Source organism: Hirundo rustica, chromosome 1 (assembly GCF_015227805.2).
Source record: "Hirundo rustica isolate bHirRus1 chromosome 1, bHirRus1.pri.v3, whole genome shotgun sequence".
NCBI classification, from domain to species: domain Eukaryota; kingdom Metazoa; phylum Chordata; class Aves; order Passeriformes; family Hirundinidae; genus Hirundo; species Hirundo rustica.
The window spans coordinates 96831883-96854987 of NC_053450.1; the positions used below are offsets into that span (position 1 = coordinate 96831883).

Below are 23105 nucleotides of genomic sequence, written 5' to 3' on the forward strand. Positions count from 1 at the left end.
TATAACTTATTTTCAAGGAACTCTGAGGAAGACTTAAGGGTGTAAGTTTCTCAAGCAGTACTGGACTTTCTTTGCAGTCCAGGCAAGTTGACAAAGGAAATTCTGTGCCAACATTTCTTTTTTTCCAACCTAGAAGACTTGGGAACAACTCCAGCCACTCCAAGATAGAACTATGATACTCAAAACCCCAGCAGCCTATCATGTTGGTAAGGGGGTTTGCTGAGTGATGTTCCAGTACACCTTCATCAGCAAAACAAAGAACAATTTTAGTTCCAGTTAAAACACTATGGCTTGGCTGGATACATAAAAATAGCTAGTAAGAGCACTGAGTGAGAGATTTGGAATTTCTGATTTCCTATTTAAAAGGAATCTATTTTCTGCCAGGACCACCCTTATGCCATACTACAATTACTGGGTACATCACTGCACGTCAGTTACCAACATCACAAAAATTGATAAAAGGAAAACTGTAGCACTTACTTGGTACTGCATGGAAGTGGTTTGTTTATATACTCTTTAGCTATGCTGCACCTACAGAAAATAATCATTGCTGGGCTGCAGTGAGTATTAAAAAGAATCCATTTCAACAGTCCCGCTTTAAAAATAATAAAAAAAAATTGTGCTGGGCAAAGCAGCCAGCTGAAAATCTGACACTCTATGCTAACTTGCAATCCAAACCAGCACGCAGATCTTCTGAATTCAGTGTCTCCTTTAAAATGATCCTAAAACACCCTCACATTTAAGTTACTTGTGATATTTTGCTGTTTATGAATTTTCAGATTTTAGGCTCAGGCCCTCAAAAGCATGAATCAGAGAAAACTACTCCACAAAAACTAAATTTGGGAGAGAGCAACATTGCTATGCTAGTTCCAAGGCGCACATTTCTTCTACAAAATGCAATAGAGGGATTCAGGATTTTACTGAGTTTTGGTTGCTTGCAGGGGTAGCATTGGCTTTCCTTTAGCCACTCATAAGAGAGGGACTTGTTCTCATCCAAATAATCATAGCTCCTGTATAAGCATTTGAAAGGAATGCAGTGTTTTAACATAGCCATGGCCTTTCTCTGGACCCCTTATGGCTTCCCATTGTGGACAAAGTTTGCTGGAAGAAGTAATTTTTGGTAATTCTGTCTGAGCGAAAACTGAAGGATGAACCTAAACTTATGTGCAGGCAAGATGTCCTATTTTTGTTGTGTCTAAATCTCCACTTCCCTTCAGAAATGTAACACCAGCCTGAAACTGAGTTTTGCACAGAAACAATCCACTCCAACACAAGCTGATTTTACTTTCAGTTCTGGGATGCACTGAGCTGCTTGAACAGACTAAAATAGACTAAATGTTATTTCTATGCAAACATAAATGTGGAGAGGGAACAATTTGTCATTACTAATTTTGTCCAGGAGATGAGAGTCACCAGCTATGTTCTTATACTAGCAAGGATGTAGGAGGCAAGGAAGAGCAGGCACTTTATCATTATGTGCATAGCACAGATGAAGTGGATTGCCTTGGCAGTAGCAAATCCTTTTAAGCATTTTTGTACTAGAAGAAATTCCTTCTGAGGACAGGAATTCACAGTAAATCCATATTTTAGCAGGTAGGAACATCACATACAAACCTATATCTACCTGCAAGTTCTTGTTCTGAAAGACAACTCATGCATTTTGAAAAAAGTGTTTTATTTTCACTGCTTTAATCTCTCTACTGTAGTGTTAGCACTTAACATAAGCATCCACTCTTCTAGTGTCCTATTTACAATCCATTGAAATGTATAATCTACAAATGCAATACACATTTTCAGAAATGTAAGGGAAATGCACAATTTGGTAAGGTTTAAAAAAGTGACACTCATCTGTACAGGATCCTCAAATTATCCAAAAAGTAAAATTTACAAGGCAGTATCCACACAGCTATGTAAGGGCAAGTGCTACAGTGACAAAGCAGCAAACTTTCTAATACAATAAAATACAGAAAACGAAGTGTTTTGGGGCACCAAATAATACACTTAGTACCACTGAAGTTATAAATTTCGTAATACCCATATTTCTAGAAACATGTAACTGCAAACCTGGAGAACATTCTGAAAAATATTAAACATTATATACACATGAGGTAAATGTACCTTGGTCTTTTAAGAGGTAATCTGAGTTTAAAGCAATGGATATGGTGAAGGGGTTTTTTTGTTTGCTTGTTTTTCAAACACAAAATGATTAACACCTTGCAATTATTTCAATGGCACAATATAAACAAGGAACTAACTAAAAGGTGAATTTCATGGCAATCACACTCAGAGCCATTACTGAAAAAATAAAAATAGCCTCTTACTTCATCTGACACCATGTCCCCATAGAGTCAATCCCAATGTCTTTACTTATATACAAAGTCTTTCTTAGGATTACAAGCAGAACCACTGGAGGGTGACAGTGTGTCATACTTGGAGAATCTGCTTGAGAAACATCCCAAAATTCCAGCTTTTAAGGTTGGAAGGTCCCTGAAGAATTCCAGCATTTCAAAAATGACATTTCAGGCTTTTCAGCATCAGACCATTTCCAATGCTCCTCGTTCTCCATGTCCATATCCATCTGGTCATAAGTCTGTAAACCAAACTGAGGCTTCAATGCTACTAAAATGTAAAGATGATTAAATCCACAAAACTTAAGTGAATGCATAATGTATGTATTATTTACAATAAACATTTGCATCAGTATTAATCAGGAACTGTTTTGGTATACACTTGAAATGATACAAAATTAACATTTTGAATGTTAAAATATTTTGGTCCCCCTGGATGTCCAAGAGCAGATCTGGTGATATTACAATCTTAATTTAAAAAATACTTACATGTACCTGTGTCCATATATATAAGATATGATCTTACACAGGTAACATTTAAAGTTACATAATATATACAGACACAGCCTTTGAAAAAGGTATTCAGTTCATATAATCGAAAAGAAGAACAAAGCTAGAAGTTGTGGTGTCAGAACTGAGGATACATATAGCCCTATTCAGAATTTTCCTGTTCTGCAGCCCAATAGGAATGGTAAGGCTGTTCTAAAATACTGTTCCTTATGTCATACACTGTGTCAAGCATCCTTCTGTGCTTTGTTTCTGCAAGCTTGTATTACAAAGCTAAATTCTGAACAAAGTAAGAACAGTTACTAGCAATTCAGAAGAATGAAGATTTGCAGGTGGTTGAGACAAAATAACACACAGTTATATTGTTGACAGAACCATCTGTGATCCATGATGCAGTTCAGCTGCTGTATATCCTCTTTAAAATGCAACAGAACTGTTCCATATATTTTAGGAAATTAAATGTTATGCTGATAATGTTTTGTGGGTGCTAAAAAAGCCACTAAAAAATTATTTGATATATTATACTGTAAGCTCTCCTGTTACCACCAAATTTACTAGAGAGATCTGAGGCAATCCAGTAGCCTGATATTTCTGAAGTAGGAGCTGTAACAGTTGTATCTATGGTAAGGACCCCAGGACCCCTATGAAAACGTGAAATTTAAGAGAGTAGGAAGCTTTTGAAATTAGCATGGAGAGCGTGACCTTTTTTCATGATGACCTGTTTTCTTTAAGTATCTGTATGGATACATAGGACTTGCTACAGAGACTGCCAAGTAGATGGGCATGAAAGCTTTGTTATATTCAACTTTTTTTTTAACAGTTGACTGAAAACCTCTCTAGTGTACAACTGTCCATGTGCACAAAGGCATAGTTTATTTAAAATACCTACATGAAGTAATATTTAATCCAGCTTTGATTGATGGAGGCCTGAAGCACATAAGCCTGACTTGTCAGATAATGCCAAACAAACACAAGCGTGACCTCTGTACATATGTTTAAGCCTAATAGTTTTCTAAGAACTTCTCTTATTTTTCCCTTTTTCCTGGATACTGTCTTCCAGGATGAATAAACTCATCCATTTTGTTGTTGACAAAAACATTCAATTATCTGCAGTTCAGCCTTTGAGGACCTGTAATTCTGACATCATTTAAACTGACCTCTAAGCAAGCAGTAATAATACAGAAATAAATAAAAATTAAGTGTTAAGGCTTTTCTTGGGTCAGGCATGTGTCACCTATGTAGCCTCTTCTTCCTGCCTCATTCCTCTTCCTGGTTTAGCTACCACACATCACAGACCATGGCACAGAACCTTGATTGTGCTGCTGCCAGCAACCACCCTGCCACCGCCACCATCTTGGTAACAAACTCTCAGTGGGCTCTATGCTGAAGGATGAAAAGGAAGCTAAGTTTAAGGTTGCCATGTGTGGTGCATAATGGGACGCATAATGTGTTCTGAAGAGTGGCAGGTTAGGCAGCATATTAATTACCAGGCATATTTACATAATGGAATACTACTGTTTTGGACATTAATGAAACCAAAGGTCAACCAGACTCTTTCTAAAATATCCCAGTAACAGCAAGTTTTTGTTGTACATTTGAGCGGAAGAAATGTGATTTTCACAAACAGGTTTGTGAAAATATGATACTCAGAAACTCAAGGAAATCTTGACAAAAGCCATGCATATTCTTCTGTGTTCTTATGACAACACAAGTCACCATAAGCTTTGTTCTTCTAACAATGAAGAGGATTGCTGGAATCCCCTGATATTTGTATCCTAAGACCTGCAGCTCACCACCTTCTCTAGCTCACTACTTTGTGTATGAGGCACACATAACATACACGCACGTAAAATTTATAAGCAGCTTTGAACTGTCTAGTACAAAAGCCCAAATAACTTTTCTCTAATGACAGGTGCACTTAATCCTTATGTAATTGCAAATATTGTTCTTTGAGCCTTAAGACTCGGCAGAACTGCACTGAAAATAGGCTTTTCATATTTATTTAATGAAGCAAAATCTCCCTTAACATTTTACTTTTCTTGCTACTTTTCTGAAGTACATAAGTACTTCAAGCATTTTAGAAGTATAACTTGATTAAAAAAAATCTTCTACATAATTATGACTCATAACTGGACAATTACAAAATATGACAGTGAATTTACTAGCTTACGCTATTTAAAACTCCTACAGTGGTTTCAAGAGTCAGATTTTGTAAAATTGAAGATATTCTATCAGTTATGTACTCACTGTTGCAATGAGTGAGATTTAAATCTTAACTAGGCAAAGGAACAACATTTAACTTATATTTTTGAAACCAAAAGTACCATAGGCTTTGTACATCCCTATCATTTTGCATTAAAAGACTCAAAAGTGGCACTTACTGGCATAATACAATCTATTTTGAAGACAATGTAGTGTTCTGAAAAAATGGAAAAAAAAGATTAATCATGTACAAAGTATAGTTGCATAAGTTATATTCCCTCAACTGAATGAGGTCAATTTGTAACTCAAGGTAAGAGTCCAAAAGATGCACTGCTTTAATAGCTAGCAAGGTCCAATAGTACATTCACAATCTGAATCAAGGAATCAAGACAGTGGTTCAGAGTAGTCAATGTACCAGGCAGGAATAAAGTTGCTTTAAGAGCTGTCAATGCACTGTAGAACAATATAGTGAATCAGTTTCATTTCAGAAAAGACCTTCTACATTTAGCACAGTTAACTAGCAAAGACCAGCTATCAACTTCCCAAATAAAAAAATTATGGATTAATGAAACTAGAATACATGATGTTTTGTAAGTAACCCAGAAAAGAGGTTCACAGTGCACAGAAAGACCCAACACAACTGTTTAGCACATCCACAAAAATCCTAATAAGTGACGTTCCTATGAAGTACTAAAAGGCAGCAATATCCTTCTGTTCCCCCAGTGAGGTAGAACAATTAACCTTCTTAATACGCCACTTTGGTGCAGATAGGGATTTTCACATGTTCTTCGATAGCAAATCCAGGATTACATCTTGATCCCCTCCTGTTGACTAAGTTGTGATAATGTTTTCTTAATGCGCAAAGCTGTCAGGCGAGCGGCCCCGTTGGCATACCAGCATTCCCGCATAATTTTTGCCATCACTCGCAATGCCTGCAAAGGAAACACAAGTCATTGTGCTGTTCCAGTGTAGCCTATGTATCTGCTGCTCTGCTTTAGACTCTTCAGGCATTTCTTAAGTCCACTACTAGTACTACAGCTGCATGGGAGAGTGTGCTGTTAAAAAAAAAAACCAAAAAAACTTTATTTACAGAGAAGTAAAACTGTGAACGCTGTAGAACAAACCTGATTATTTTTCAGTAGACTTTTGACCCATGAAAAAGTTTATTAATGAAAAATTAGCAGCTCATCTGTAACTGTTTTCTGAATTCTCACATCAGACAAAAATACACTTTTTAATTGTACTTGCAGTTAAGGAGTTAGTTCAATGTATAGCAATTAAGTTCATGAGCTGTCTTCCTCAAACTGAAGCTCTGCAAGAATTCTAAAAATTTCTGAAGCCTTTTTATCCTTCAAACGGCCATTCTTTGAAATCTGAGTGCTTCTATGAGTTATTTGTAACAAAGCAAAAAAATGTCAGATGAAATAAAGTAACAGCTCTACATTCCAAAATACCACAAAAGCTGTATTACATTAGTAATTTCAACTCCAATAACTTCCTGTCTCGTAGTTTGTTGGTGCATTCATCACCTTTCTCTCCTTCCTGTGCACTCTTGCCCAACTCTTATCTCTGCCACGCATTCATTCCACACGTGCCACAACCCAGGTTCCCTCCTCTATCCAAAGCACCTCATCCTTATCAGTGCCTCAGTGCTCCTGCAGCCCGCTGCAGCTGTTCCTCCAAGCTGTGAGTCAGAACGAACTGGTTGTAGCCCTCACTGGGCTCCCAGAGCAATGCTATGGAACATTCCCTCTGACCAGTTTTGGGTCAGCTGTCCCAGCTCTGCTCCCTCTCACGCTCTTGTCCACACCCAGCCTACCTGAGAAACAAAAAATGCCTTGAAGCTGTGCAAGCACTGTTCAACAACAGCTAAAACATCAGTGTGCTATCAGACTGTTTTAGTCACAAATCCAAAACACAGCCTCACACGGCTTACTATGAAGGCCATTAACTCAAGCCTAGTCAGACATAGTACAATTTATTTGCAATGATGCTTCCTGCATAATGTAATTCAGACTAGCTCTAATTTATATTAACATCATCTGTGCTTTGCAGGAAGGGATCCTAGAATCCTCCACGCAGGAGGATTATTAACTTCTATGAAATTACATTTAAATACTTATGGATATAGCCAAGGAACAATGCTTTTAATAAAACCATAATGATTAGAATGAAATTAATTAAGTTCTCCTAAAAGCAGGTCTTCTCCCTTCAACAATAAGCATGATTTTTAAGCCACTGAAATCAGTAAAAGCTCTAGTGTCCATTAAAGCAGCTTTAGCAAGGTTAGTTAATACCTCACAGCTCTGCCATCTGTTTGGAATATTGGGCCTTAACTTCTGTTCACACACAACTTTCCTCATTTCTTCAACAGAAGGGTCTGAAGGAACGAGGTCATAGTATGGCAACTGGTAATCTTCATGGATTCCTGTAACAGGTTGAAAATAGCTTTATTTTAGCTAACACTGGATTACATTATTCTTCACTTTTTACTGTGTTCCTTATCAGTACCCTACCAGTTTTTAGTTTTCATTTTTAAAAGTAACATCACAATGACTGACAATTAAACAAACAAAAATCTTTAACCATACCTTAGGAGTGTTTACATTACTCTTGAAGAATCTAAAATTTATAAATTCGTAGGAGATATAAGCTACATCAAATCTTTCATATGCTTTACTAAAAACATGCTTCTTGCATATGATTTATAACAGCATGCTTCATTTTAAATAAGGTATAGATTTATCTGAGCACATTATAGCTAGGTCTTGTGGTGTTTGCCCCTTGCTCACAAGAATATTAAATTTTACCCTTTTCTTCCTTCTATGTAAATTTTTAGAAAAAAAATAGACAAAAATATTTTCTGTTTTCTTCAACCAGTATGGTCTGTCAACCTAGAAAAAGGTTGACTAGACCAGTTATCATTTACAGGATTAACAATTAGAAAGTCTGAGATAGACTGGCTATTACTTAGCACTGTTTTTTGAGCAAACTGTTTTCAGACCTTGAATAAGTTTGTTACTTATAATTCCTTAATATGTCCCACTTTGTAAAGATTGCCACATACCACCAATTGAACACCGACGAGCTATTTCCCAAAACACTAATCCCATTGCATAGATGTCTGCTCGTTTGAATGACTCAAAATGTTTCATATTTATGGAATCATCTAGAACTTCAGGAGCCATGTACCTGTGTGAAAAAAAATTAAATTCATTGCATAAACACTTAAGAGTAGAAAAAGTTCAGCACTACTGATCAGCTCAAATACAAAATAATGTACTTTTGTGGAAAAGGAGATAAAGAAAAATCTGCTTCATTAAAGTTATCCAATCAGAGACAAGTCAATGTAAAGGGATAAGTAAACTGAGAGAAACAAGCAGAGAAATAGGGGGAATAAGTAAAATGTGAAACATAAACAACTAGAGCCATAAACCTGATAGACAAGGCACAACTGAGACAGCGACTAAGACCGAAAGTCTCCGGTTTTTCGTTGACAAGCTATTAAGAAACTCCAGGCATAACTTTACAGAGGTGCATACAGTCTGGACATTGTGACTGCCAGTAAGTGGGAAACCAGAAGAACATGAGGACTGAGGACATTGAAGGAAGGCTTGTGCAACTATGCAGTGCTTATCAAGGAATGTTCAGGAGAAAGGGAACAAAAGTGCGGCAACAGATAGAAAAGGGTAGCAAAGGAGCCAGTTGCATAAGAGGCTGTTAGTCTGCACATGCTCACTAGTGTATCCTATTTTATTAAATCCTAACTATTCTGTGCAATCTCACTCTCAAGCCCACATGCATGTGTCCTCTAAGAACTGTATGTCAGCAACTGCAGGCAGGTATGAGTATGTTCAGGTCTAGCAACTGGAGCAGAACAAGGGATGAAGCTGAAATTAGAGAGAAGGAGGGGCTCAACATCAGTAGCTGGAAGGGGGACTACAAGTCCTAGGAGCATGTCTGCAGGTGATAAGGGCATACACGCAGAGCTACTGTGGGGAGACCACACAGTGGTCATTCTGTGAATGAATTCTGGGCCAGCAAATGTAGTCTGACAGAAGGTGAAGGAAACCCTGGTGCCAGCAACGGGAGCAAATGAGTAGCTGCTTCAGCTACTGAAATAAGACCATGAATGATAGGCTTCCTAGTCACAGCTTATATGTACCAGCTACAGGAGAGAAAGGTGATGAGAACAATAGAGTTAAGGGTCTCTCAGCATCAGCAACTGGAGTGGGAGTCACAGCTGCTGAACTGGGCCAGGTTTTGTTTTCCCAACCCTGCACTAACAACCTTCAAGCTGGTCTAGCCAGCACCCAGGCAGCCTGGGCAGGGATATTTGCCAGAGCAAGGGCCCATGCTGGTATTTGAGGGAATCCATGCACAAGGGCATGCATACGAATACATCAGCTGTTTGCTGCTGTGCATTAACTCAGCTGGGGAGTACAAGATCCATGGAGCACAGGAAAGGACATTAGACACAGCAAGCATCAGATGGATGGTTGAGGGGCTCATAAATGTGCATGAAGTGAGACATTAAATTTGAAGAATTAGGGATTTTTAGGAAAGCTAAGATAATAAGTTGCTGAAATAGCTGAAGTAGATAGGTAAGCTTTGTTCACAGTTAACAGAAGCCGGATCTTAGATAAGATACCCCAGATTTAGTAACTCATTGCTTGTCAGCTTTATGTTTATGTAGCTGTGCTTGTAATGAAAAACAAAATGTGGTAAATAGGACATAAGATAGCTGCAGATTTCCTTCTTAAAGGACCCACTGAATACAGGAAACTATAAGTTTTACCAAGGATTCTTCATCATGAATGCATTGAAAAGGTAGAAAGGTCAGGACGAGGAAGACTCATCTTACTTCCTCATTTTGGGTGACCCCTCCCCAGAATAGACCCCCGACTCATTTTAAGAAACAAAGTACACATGCTTAATAGCCTTTTTGTCAATTAGCATAAGAAGCGAGAAATGGGAGGTGACAGGGGTATGAATATGTATTTGTATTTTGGGTATTCAACACTTTTGTAAATAAAAGGCTTTGTAATTACCTGTGAATTTCGCAGTGCGAATTAGGGAAATATCCCCATGCTGCCTGGCTGTAATAAACATACACTTTCTAACTTTAAACTGTTAGAGAGTTTTTGTCCTTCACAGCTGGGTATCAATACTAGATCAATACCCTTATTTCTTTAATGAGTCAGGAGTTGTGAGGCTGCACAAAGGAGTATGTACTTTCACTAATGAAGTTTAATCCTGATCAGCTGAAGAGAAGGAAGGAGACTTGGCTGTCTATAGTTATGTTTTATACAACTTCCAACAGTGTTTTATGTGGGTGTTGAAGACAACACATGGTGCACAGCAGTCTGTATAATCAGCCCTGTCACTACTGTATGTGTCTGTGTATTACTGGTAAGATCCCAAGGAAGAAAGCAGCAGTGACATACATGGGCCTCGGATGAACAGACAGCCTCAGCTATTTGGAACGCACCAGCTGGGCTCCAGTGGGCAGACAAGAGGAAGCCCCAGCTCCTGTAATCTGACAAATTATAGCAGCCAATTAAAACATCCCCTAACAAGCCTAAAGCAGGAATAGACAAGAAGTCCTGGTTAAGAAACCAGAGCTGTTAAAAATTTCTTGAGAACAATCATTGTAGTACCTGATTCTTCATCATACAGTCTGCAAGTCCCACCCTAAACCATGATTTTTAAAAAATTAGCAAATCCTATGTGGGTTACAAATTAACAACTGTGCTCATGAATTTGGTTTACCCACATTTTGTGTAAGGACAAAAAATTGTAACAAACTTTCCCCTAAGAATCAAGGCCTCAAAACTGGTCATGGCATCTGAGTGGCTGTTACCTTGTTTAGTAAGTCTGACATGGGAACATCAAGCAAAATGTCAGTGTGGACCTTACTGCAAGAGCTACTGACAGCAGCATCCCAACTGGCTTCTGGGAAGAATGAATGTTATTTGCTGCATCAAGTCAACATCAGCATGAAACACTGCTCTCTCATTCTGGTAGGGTTCTGGCAGCTAAATCCAGTATGTGATGTTTAGCAGAGTTCAGTGTTATTTCTCCACATCACTGCCCCAGCAGTCTCAAGCTGACATAGCAATGAAACAGGCCAACAGTGGCACCTGGGCTTTGAAAGAGCAGTGTTGAAAAAAAGCAACACATGCAGATTACTGGAGTGGAATACAGTGCCTGGCAATAGCTCTACCTCTGAACAGGCACAGAAGCCTAGACACATTTCCTTTAATCAACAGGGTAGTAAGATTTTCTTTTCTAGTACCAGGGATGGTAGGCAGAATACAAAATAAGCTACTTAAAAGAAATTCCAGGACTATCATACCTTTCAGAGCTCCCTCAGCACTACTGTGTCTTACAGAAATTACACAGATGCAAGAAAGCAAGGGCTCTCAAGATAAGTAAAACATGCAACCGATAGGTGCATTTGTTCTGAACTACCCTGAACTTCAACAAGGTTTGCTGAGATGAGAGTTCTCCTAAGGCATACAAATTCCCCACAAGTAATAAACACAGCACAAGCAGAGGACAGCTGTCTGAAGTGGAGTGTAAGGTTTACATAGACAGTATTTTTGAATGGAAGTGGAGTATTAAGTATTGTTGCAATCTTCGATACGGATAAGGATATGGATAATTGTTCTGGTCTACCAATATCAAAAATGTTTTAATCAAGAATGCAAGATGATTGTGGTGAATGCTTTAATGCTCTCCAAGGATTCTGCATTACTGGATACTCTTATGGTACTTAATGTGGTTGACACTGTAAGTGATTATCTTGGAGCCCAGCAGGAAGAATATTTGATCAATCTCAAGAGGACATGAGAATGAAAAGAGTGATGGACCCAAAAAACCAACAAACTAGAAATCCCAACCACAGTGCAAGATGTCAACCAGAAACACTAAGCAAGCAGTAAAAGAGATTGTCTCGACTTCTGTGAACAATCCAAAGAATAATGCTTTTAACAAGAAAGACCATAAGAGGCCTGAATGTGGCAAACCCCTCCCCCCCACCGTGTACCAATTTCCACTGGCAAATTGACCTCTTACCATGGTCCTCTATCAATGCATTTAGATTGGCTTTGGCTTCCATGACACAGAATGGCAAATGACTGCTGAGAGATTATTGCTGGAACAAGAGAGGTGAAAGGCAAGGAGGTCGTGTAGTGACATCAGCAGCTCAGCCATTTCATGGCTGTTAGACAAAAGAGAGAAAAGCATGCATCTATCTCCTTGTCAGCTTATGTGTTGGGAATGCATTGCTTGGCAGAAGCAGTATCATAGGTTCTGGAGAGAGCAACTCTATTACATAGAGTAACTCTGACTTTCTGGGCAAGGTCTGCAGCTCAGTATCATCCAAGAACGAAAGGATAAGTCTACAAAGAAGGGTACAAAGTATGTTGAGCATAGTCTGGCCAAACTTTGGGTACCTGCTGATCTCTTTCTCCCATGTCTTTTAGTCCAAAATCTCAGTACTAGTTGTCTAATTTTTTTTGTACAACATATAGGGAGCTTTGTGTCATCAAACAGACCCATACACAACATGTTCTGTGGCATCTCCCTTCATCATGCCTATACTCTACAAGGTAGAATTCTGCCCATATTCTGTTTAGGTAAACTTCAGAGAAACACCCATAGTAAGAATTTACTGCCAAACTTCTCTTAAAACACAACCTATTTGAACTATCAAAAGTAACAGCTGGGCCACATGTTTAAAAAAAACCCACAAACATACAGAAGGAGAATGAGTGTTTTTTTACTTGCCTCACAGAGTGAGAGAGGGATTCTATTTCCTTCTCAGTTTAAAGCTCATGTTCCCTGCTTTATGTTGCAGGCCGAGCTGTGAAAGCACACAGTTCACCCCTCTGGTAAAGCTAAGCCTCTGAATAGAAAAGAAATAAAGTCAGAAAATCCAGTCAGAAAGAGGGATCATCAGTTTGACTCAACACCTTGATCACTCACACAAGAGTAAGTCTGCTTGTTTCACAGACATAAATTTTTATAACAACCATTAGAAAAACATAGACTTTGTCAAATCTCCCTGAACTTGTACACAGAGCTTCCATGTGCAGAAGAGGAGCCAGCAGTGTCAATCAGTGGGAGTTAAAACTGTCACTGAAGAGGTAAGACTTGAACTGCACTATGAAAAATTAATCAGAGGTGCAGAGCTACTTACCTAAGAATGCACAAGAGGAAAAAGAAGGGTCTAAGCCTCTTACAGGAATGAGCAAGTTTCAGAGGAAGAAATGACTAATGTCTTTAAAAGGGGAAACAGATTTAGCCCTCCTGCTGCCCACTGCAGCAAGCAAGAGTTGCTACAGCTTTACCCTTGTGAAGAAGCATAAGGCAGATGAAGAAGCAATTTAATAATGCCTATGCAAGAAGAGATCTGGTAACTGGGATCAGCAAACACAGCTGAAAGGATGCTTTCTCCAACAACTAGGCTAAAGAAAGTAACTGATTTGTACATCATTTTTCTTTGCACGTAAGTCTAGTAGAAAATTCAAAATCACATATGGCATGCACCCTGCACACAGCTAAATTTGCAACAACAAATTCCCAAGTAAGCCTGCTGTTTACTGGAGACTTTGAGAAGAAATAATACTCAGTACCTTACAATCTAGGAGTAGTTCAGAAAATAAATCTTATCTGACCATTTGTGTGGTATTTTTAAAACTGGCAAAGGACTAGTACAGCAGAACTTTAGAACAAAATAAGTTCAGCAATGTAACTGTCAGTAAAACAAATTTTCAGTACTTATTCTAAAAGCTTTAGTTAACTGAGCCTTAAAATAATGTTTAAGGATTTTTCCCTTCCAAAAAGTCATAGCTCAAGGGGCATCCTAGTTCACTGTAAAACCCCAATCAAACCCTACCCTGCAATATCACTTACTAAAGGGATATATTAATAAAAGTATTTTTGATGTATAAACTGGAGACTGGACAACATCAACACATTTTTCTCCAACACTGCTAAGCCATATGGGCTTGGCTGTCACACGCTTCTCCATAAGCAGTTGTCCAAACTGCAGTTTGATATAGCACTGAACCTACAGGCATCAGAAGAATGAAAAGTTGCCCACATGCAAAACGCTTGCTGTGGTTCACTGTTAGTGCTGCTGTCTCTGTATGCTATATAGCTGCATGGATTACTAAGGGAAATTTATTTATACTTTCCAGTTATTATTACCTGAAGGTTCACCAATGATAAATTACTGACAGTAAGTTTTATTGCACTTGTGCTGACTGAGCCAAACAGTGCTGAATTCTTCTGAGAACAAGAAAAACCTGTATTTCCAAATTCAGAAAAAGCTTTTAAGAGAGACAATATTGACTCATCCACTTAAGATTCTATTTATGCTTTAGATGACAAAGATGACTTTTAACTTCTTGCATTTCTCTCAAAAATGTGATTCCAAGATGTTGTTGTGTATTATTTGGGTTTCTATTGTATTTCATTTTTATACTGGGTTTAGTAATGGTTTCTTCTGTACTCCTGAGGTTTGTCCCTGTCCATTCTCTCACGCTGGAATGTAATCCACCTCTGTTCCACTCCCTCCTTACCCCTGATTGGGTAGTAGCTTGTCCCTGCCATTAGCCCCTTCCCCCTGGATAAAAGCCAGGAAAAGCACATGGAATTCCTCTTGGCTGGGGGACAGGGACTGGGCTCCTAACCCAGGTGGGGGCAGGACCACAGGAGAAAGACTAAATAAAGCCCTGATTTCCCCCCGATCATGTGCAGACCCTTCCTTTTGCCATGGACGGAGGCCTGCTCTCTCTAAAGGAAAAGGTTCACAGCCTCTCTGGGATCTTTGGGGCCCTGAGGAAAAATCTTTCCAACTGTGGTTTGTTCTCAAGCTAGCCGAGGCAAAAATGGAGCCAGGGCTCCGAGAGAGACTGCCACAAATGATGCCCAAACGTGGTGCCTGAAGCCACAAGTGGCTCCCAGGAGAAGGCTCAAAGAACCAGGCATGGAGCATGTGGCCGAGGAACTTCACACGTGCACGTGAGTCCAAAAACGTGGCCCGTCCATGCAGAGAGAGAGCCGTCAGGCTTGGCATTTGCTGTGGAGTCCCTGAAACACTGGCCTCCACAGAGAGAGGCTGTAGTTTTCCTTTGGACTTAAAAACCCCATTGGACTGCTGCGAAGAAACCTCCTGAACAGCAGGCTGCTCTCAGAAGAAAGCAACCACTTGTTCACGGACAGCCAACCCTGGGAACCTCAACTGGAAGCTCTTTTGCCCCAAACAGGGTCAGTTTCATGCAAAGAGGAGTGACTGGGAAGCTTTTTCGTCACCATGCTGGAGTATGGTAAGTAAAAAATCTTACAGAGGTTTTAAATCTCAGGGAAAGGTTTTTTCCTTTGGGGGAAAGATTCTGGCCTTCAGGGCAAACCTTTAGGGTGCTTTTAAAAGCAATTTGGTTTGGGCTGTGCAGCCCCTGGGTGGAAGTGGTAACAGTTTCTCCTCCGGTTTTTTTGTGGTTCTTTTTTTTTGTTTTGTTTGTTTTTGTTTCCCAGTTGCAGTCAAAGGGGACACAGAAACTTTAAATCTGAGTCAAAAAAATGGGTGTTAGGCTGTCTGTACCCCAAAAAAGTGTCTTTTACCAAGTTTTAGGTGCCTTGGATGATAGTGGGACCCATTGTTCAAAGAAACAGTTGAAAAAATTTATTCGCTGGTTGTTTTCTCACTTTCCCCATGTGTCCTTAGAACAAATAAGCTTCCCGGAATTTTGGGAGGCTGTTGCAAATAAATTGGCTGAATCAGGCACTCCTAAGGACACAGAAACTGCAGATTTTGTTCTCGAGAGTTTGCAAATTTGGTTTGCATTGCAAAAGCAAAATGAAGTGAAAAGAAAGCCAGTTCCTAGTGAATTTTCTCCAGTTCCCCCAGTTTCTCCCTCTCCCGACCCCAAAATCCCTTCCCCAAGCTCGGGTATTCTGAGGAAAGCAGCCCACCAGACAGTGCAGGGAAGCTGCAGTTCCCCTAGATTTCCCCAAATTCCTGAGTCCCCCTGCTCAAGTAATCCTGGCCAGATTGCTGGAGAAACCCCTAAACTTTCCCCAAATCTCCCTTCTTCTCCAGTTCGTAAATCCCACGTTCGGGTGCCCAAAATCCCCAAGCTAGTTTCGGTTCTGTGGGGGAATCACAAGATGAAGGTGACCATGCTGCATTTTTTTCCTTTGTTCCCCAAAATAGCCAGTGCCATGTGCTCCCAAAATATACAGAGCCTCTTTCTTTGTTTCTCCCTCCTTCTTTCCCCCACAATCCCTTCCATAACCTAAGCAACCCTTCCCTCTCCCCAGACCCCTCCTTCCCTTTGGTGCCACCCCTGGCACCACCCTCTCCTGACTCCACCCCTACCATCAAACCTCCACCCTTCAGCTCTACCCCTTGTGAGTCAGGCTTCCAGCCCCTCCCTGCCTCTGGTTCCCACGGTTTCCCCACCCACAATCCCAGTTCCCACGCCCGGGGAGTGGGGGAAAGCCGGAAACCTGGAAGCAGGAAGTGATCCCGGCTTTTCTGCCACCCCTGTCAAATATAGATGGTCAAAAGGAGGGGGTGTTGTCCATGGTGATTGGGACCCCTTCCCCAAGAAGCGATTCGGGATTTATGCAAAGCTCATATTGAATTTGGATGTGAAAGTGAATACTTTTGCAACCTTTTAAAAACAGATTTAGCAGGAAATCCTATGGTTCCCTTTGACATCCGGCAGCTTTTTTCTTCCCTCCTAACGTCCACAGAACTTAGGCTTTGGGAAGGAAGATGGAAAAAAAGTTAAGAGATTTACTTCCTGAGCTTTGGCAAAATCCTGAAACAGCTATTGATAATAACAACTTGCCAATTCCATTAGAACATCTATGTCGTGATGGTGAATGGGTCTGAGCACTCAAGAAGGCTCAGGAAATTCCTTTAGTTGTTTTGGAATGCAGTAAAGATGCTGCTTCCAAAGCATTCTTTTCAATCCAGCCTGATGGGCCTTTCCAACCTTATGGTAAAATACAGCAGCTTCCATCAGAACCTTTTGTAACATTTGTTGAGCAATTAACCCGAGCTATCAAGTTACAGGTTAAGAAAGAAGGAGCCCAGGAAGAGGTCCTGGAGGAAATGGCTCCGGCCAATGCAAACGAACAGTGCATGGCAGCTATCCTCAGCCAGTCCATGGAACCAACTCCAACCTCAGATGACACACTTCAGGTGTATGCCAGGAAGGTTCTCTTCATGACAGCTCACCAAAGCCAGACTTCGAGAGATGCATTCAAGCTACCGCAAAGAGCCGCTGCTGCAGACACCATGCCACCTGTGCCACGACCACTGCCCAAGAGAAGAACAACGTGCTTCTTGTGTGATCAGGCTGGACATGGGGCATCTCAACGACCTTTAAAGAGACAATTTTTGGACTTTTGGGACAATGGGGGGGTCTCGAGAGTCCATGGGGAATTTTTCAAAAAACCATAGGATGAGCACCGGCTTGCCCAGCGTGCTGACATAAATGGGGCAAGTCCAAAGAGGGGGGAGAAAAAACTGGAAAATGCAAATGTTAACCTAACTAATCCTGTTTAACCAGTTCTGCTTTTCAGCAGAAGTCACTAGATGTGACCCTTTCAGATCATGATGTGAGCAGACCCAATATAATCACTGAATGTTTCCGAAAGCCTTTTAGGTTGCAGCTGACAGAGGCCTTGTACCTGAGTGACACAGGCTAGTACTTAGGGTCATTGGATCTGCAGATGCCAGGCTCTTGGCAACACACTGTATGTATGTCATTCTTGGGGACACCAAATACACATCGAGAGAGACTGAGATGCTTCCGGGTCTCATCTCATCAAACCCTAAACAACTAGTTCTCTGGCTGCGCTGCCTCTGCCCACCCTTGTTTCGGCCTAAGGGGCAGATAATAGCTCAGGCAATTCCAGCACCTGATCTGCTCCCTGAAAAAGACATCACAAGGAACAAACACTCTGAGGTTTGCCCCACACGAGTTATTGGGAGGAACAAACTCATAATATGGTGTGAGGTCCATCATGGTGGGGAAGTCATAAACATCAAGGGGGTTTTAGACACAGGGCAGATGCAACAATCGTACCAGAAAGGATGTGGCCGTCACATTGGGAACTGCAAAATGTGGCTGGGCACATGCAAGGTATAGGGGAAAAGAAATTGGCAAAACAGTCAAAGTGTTGTGCAAATTAAGGGGCCAAACAGACAATTGGCTACACTGCATCCATTTGTTTTGGATTATTCAGAGCCCTTGTAGGGGAGAAACCTGATGGCTCAGTGGGGGGGTCACGACTGGCATTCCAGATGCCCCCCCAGTTTTTCAGGCTGCAGCCACTGAAGAGTGCCCTACCCAGAAACTCAATTGGAAAACTGATTCACCAGTCTGGGTAGAGCAGCGGCCGCTCAGTAAAGAAAAATTGAAGGTGCTTCAGGTGCTACTGGGTGAACAGCTAGCTAAAGGACACATTGTAGAAACCATGTCTCTATGGAATTCCCCAGTCTTTGTTATCAAAAAGGCAAACAAAGGCAAGTGGTGGCTCCTCCACGATCTCTGTCAAATTAATAATGTCATTGAGGACATGGGTTCTCTCCAGCCAGGGATGCCATCCCCAGCAATGCTCCCCCAAAACTGGAATTTGGCAATTATTGATATCAAAGATTGTTTTTTCCAGATCCCTCTGCACCCTGATAATGCCTCTGTTTCACCTTCTCGGTTCATACCATCAACCGAGAAGCCCCAGGGAAAAGATACCACTGGAAATACCTTCCCCAGGGGGCAAGAAACTCACTACTTACTCGTCAGTGGTATCTCTCTTCCTTACTATCCCCAGTGCGCGCAGCTGCAGGAGAAGCCATCATCCTGCACTACATGGATGATGTGCTTGTGTGTGCCCCCAATGATGACTTACTGTCCCACATGCTTGACCTGACAATCGATTCTTTGGTTGCTGCAGGGTTCGAGCTGTAGAAGGAAAAAATGATGCCACCTTGGAAGTACCTGGGTCTGGAGACTGGCAAGTGGACCATTGTGCCGCAAAAACTGGCCATCAAAAGTAACATCAGGACCTTGGCAGATGTCCAGCAGCTGTGTGGGTCTTTAAATGGGGTAAGATCTTGGCTAGGTCTGACCACTGAGGACCTAGACCCCCTCTTTCATCTTTTAAAAGGGGGAGAGGAGCTAAATTCTCTGAGGACCTTTACCCAAGAGGCACGAGCAGCCCTAGAAAAGGTACAGGACTGTATGGCCACCAGACAGGCCAACAGGTGCAAATCAGACTTGCCATTTAAATTCATCATTTTAAGCAAACTGCCACACTTACATGGGATGATCATTCAGTGGAAAAAAGCAGACAAATCAAAAAAGGACAAAGACTGTAGGGATCCCCTCTTGATAATAGTGTGGGTTTTCCTCAGTCACCACTGGTCCAAGAGAATGACCAGAGCACAGGAATTGGTAGCAGAATTGATCCCAAAGGCCAGGACCCAGATCAGGGAGTTGGCAGGATATGATTTTGAGTGTATTCACATCCCAATTGAAGTAAACTCGGGCCAAATCACAAAAGGAATGTTGGAGCACCTGCTTCATGAAAATGAAGCTCTGCAATTTGCTCTGGATAGTTACACAGGTCAAATGTCAATTCATCGGCCTGCCCACAAAATATTCAGAGAACAAAATCAGTTCAAATTGTCATTAAAAAGTGTTCAGAACAGGAGGCCCTTAAAGGCTCTAACTGTTTTTACAGATCCATCTGGAGCATCCCACAAGTCAGTAATGACTTGGAAAGATCCTCAAACTCAGCAGTGGGAAAAAGATATTGTCAAGGTGGAAGGATCACCTCAGGTAGCTGAGTTGGCTGCAGTTGTTAGAGCTTTTCAAAAGTTTCCTGAACCATCCAATTTGGTCAGAGATTCGGCCTATGTAGCAGGTGTAGTATCCAGAGCTGAACAGGGTGTACTGAGTGAGGTCTTCAATTCTGCACTTTTCAACTTGCTCTCAAAACTAGTAAATCTGATCTCCCACCGAGAGCAACAATTTTATGTGATGCACATCAGACCACACACCTATTTACCAGGGTTCATAGCCGAGGGCAGCAGAAGGGCTGATGCTCTTGCTGTGCCTGTGGAGATGGTCCCACTCCCAAACATCTTTGAACAAGCGAAGATCAGTCCAAGCTTTTTCACCAGAATGCACCAGGCCTAGTTTGCCAGCTCCACCTAACTTGGGAACAGGCTTTGGCAATTGTGGCAACATGCCCCTCGTGCCAGCAACACGCACTCCCAGCCCTAAGTGCAGGAGCGAACCCCAGGGGATTGAACAGCTGTGAGGTATGGCAGATCGACATGACACACATCATGTCCTTTGGCAGGCAAAGGTATGTCCATGTATCTGTGGACACCTTTTCTGGAGCTGTCTATGCCTCTGTCCATACAGGGGAGAAGTCTAGTGATGCCATGAAACACCCAATACAGGCTTTCTCCTACCTGGGCATCCCCAAATCAATAAAAACTGATAATGGACCCACGTACACATATCCAAGGAGTTCAGAAGCTTCCTGCAGCAATGGGGAGTAGAGCACAAAACAGGCATCCCCTACTCCCTGACAGGTCAGGCCATCGTGGAAAGAACCCACCAAAATCTCAAAAGGGTCCTCAGCCAACAACATCAGTCTCTAAAACCAGAAACGCCCCAAATCCAGTTATCCAAAGCCTTGTTCACTCTGAACTTTTTAAATTGCACATTTGAAAATCTTAACCCACCAATTGTGCGCCATTTCAGAGAGAACTGCCAACTGCAGCTGAAAGCAAAGCCACCGGTAATGGTAAAGGATCCAGCAACCAAGGAAACAGAGGGTACTCATGATCTAGTCACCTGGGGTCGTGGATATGCCTGTGTGTCCACTCTCTCAAGTCTCAAGTGGGTGCCAGCCAAGTGGATGAAACCTTTCATCCCTGAAAGTGCAAAGCCACATGCAGAGGCCCCACAAGTGGCCACTGCTGCCTGGAGGAGGAGAAAGCGCTGAACCCTCTCCTTCTAATTACTCTTCTCCCTCAACAGGGTTTTTCTGAACAGTTTGTTTGCACTAGATGTCATTTTTCAGCTTTAAAGACGCTCAAGATTGAACTCTGAGCATCTCCCACAAACTGAGCCTTCCTCCTTCTCATTTTGATAAGAAAGGGGGAGATGTTATTGTGTATTATTTGGGTTTCTATTGTATTTCATTTTTATACTGGGTTTTGTAATGGTTTCTTCTGTACTACCCTGTTACCCTGGAAAATGTATCATCCTGAGGTTTATCCCTGACCCTTTTCCCTGCCCATTCTCCCACGCTGGAATGCAATCCAACTCTGTTCCACTCCCACCTTATCCCTGGTTGGGTAGTGGCTTGTCCCTGCCGTTAGCCCCTTCCCCCTGGATAAAAGCCAGGAAAAGCACGTGGAATTCCTCTTGGCTGGGGGACAGGGACTGGGCTCCTAACCCAGGTGGGGGCAGGACCACAGGAGAAAGACTAAATAAAGCCCTGATTTCCCCCGATCTGCAGACCCTTCCTTTTGCCATGGACCTTATCTCTCTAAAGAAAAAGGTTCACAGCTGCTCTGGGATCTTTGGGGCCCTGAGCAAAAATCCTTCCAACTGTGGTTAGTCTCTCAAGCTAGCCGAGGCAAAAATGGAGCCGGGCTCCGAGAGAGACACTGCCACACCAAGACAGCTCGTGTCCAAGACTGCACCTTGTATGTCCTGCCACTCAGGCTTTACACTGAAAACCACAGCTTTTTACTGTCACTATCAATATCCTGAATTACACTCCTGATTGGGCAGCAAGTAACATTTCCATGCAACACATGGCAAGAAGAAAAAGGAAAGAGCTCTGAAGTCTCTAAAATAACGTCATGAAGTCTCTTAATCGTTTTAATACATATCTGTGCCCTACAATACTTTGCAAGTTTTCAGTATTTTACACATGCCAACACTGAACGTGCTTTTTAAGTGCCTACCATCTAACTAAAATACCAGCTGGCAAGGAAGTGCCTAAGAACTCTATCTGTCATTACATTTTCTTGCTGCTTATACTCCTATTGACACAAATTTATATGGAACAAGAAAAACCAAAGCATTTTATTATAACAATTGCCTGACACCTCACATAAGTGATTTTACCTTTTTGTTCCCACTCTGTGGTTTGGGGCAATGTCAATTGTGTCTGTAGCTGAATCATGCCTAACTGCCAATCCCAAATCTGCTATGCAGCATGTTCCATTCTTTTTCACCAATATGTTTTTTGATTTTAAATCTCTGTGTGCAATCGCTGGTTTGCCTGTAAGGGAAAAAAATCAGAAGTTGTAAAAAATCCCAAACCAACCCACTTTTATTCTAAGCCTGATGCCAAATTTTGTTTGAAGTTACAGAATTCTTTCCAGTTCTGACACTAGATGTGCACCAGGGTACCTCCTGAAATCATTCATTGTAGATTGGCTGTTCAGGAAAGTGCCTTTCATGTTTACTGTATTACAGCACTCTTGCTCCCTTCCCTCTTCCTGCAAGGATTTATCACACGCACATTCTGCTCAAACTTTGTCTCAACTCAAAATTAAGATGATCCTACATGCACCATTACTTGGTGCCTTTTAACAGGTGTTTTGTAGGAAGGATTGTTACATCACAATACCAGAGAAAAGAAGGCAAAAAGCCTTCCAAATTAAGAAGTTCTATTAATTTGGAAATCATCACGGAGTAGAAGGACCTACTTATGTGTCATTAGAAAAACAAAACAAAAAAAACAACCAGTATGATCCACTTGACAAGCAGAATAACTGTAGGATTACCTTGTGTGCCAACAATTTCCATGTGCAGATGAGCAAGACCGCTGGCAGTGGACAAAGCTAATTTTATCATTCCTTCCACTGTTACCGTATACCTGTTCAGGTAATCAAAGAGTGATCCATGCTCATGATAGTCCGACACTAACCACAGCTGAGTCCATGTACCATTGTCTGCAAAATAAAACTGGCATGAATACCAC

General features: G+C 41.4%; 1 protein-coding gene across 3 annotated transcripts in view; it reads right to left on the minus strand.

Annotated features, from left to right (window-relative positions):
- Positions 1–1658: 1658 nt before the first annotated feature.
- The window catches only part of TGFBR1 (transforming growth factor beta receptor 1), a 44663-nt gene continuing 23216 nt past the window's right edge, over positions 1659–23105 (minus strand). For 2 of the 3 annotated variants that reach the window (XM_040060198.2, XM_040060207.2), the window contains exons 5-9: positions 22909–23076; positions 22244–22400; positions 8125–8249; positions 7355–7485; positions 1659–5989 (exon numbers count right to left, since the gene is read on the minus strand). In XM_040060198.2, the coding sequence (XP_039916132.1) occupies positions 5864–5989; positions 7355–7485; positions 8125–8249; positions 22244–22400; positions 22909–23076 (707 nt within the window). In that variant the 3' untranslated portion in view covers positions 1659–5863. Of the gene's footprint in view, positions 5990–7354; positions 7486–8124; positions 8250–17096; positions 17401–22243; positions 22401–22908; positions 23077–23105 lie in introns of those variants that run through there. The other variant, XM_040060216.2, reaches the window with a different exon arrangement.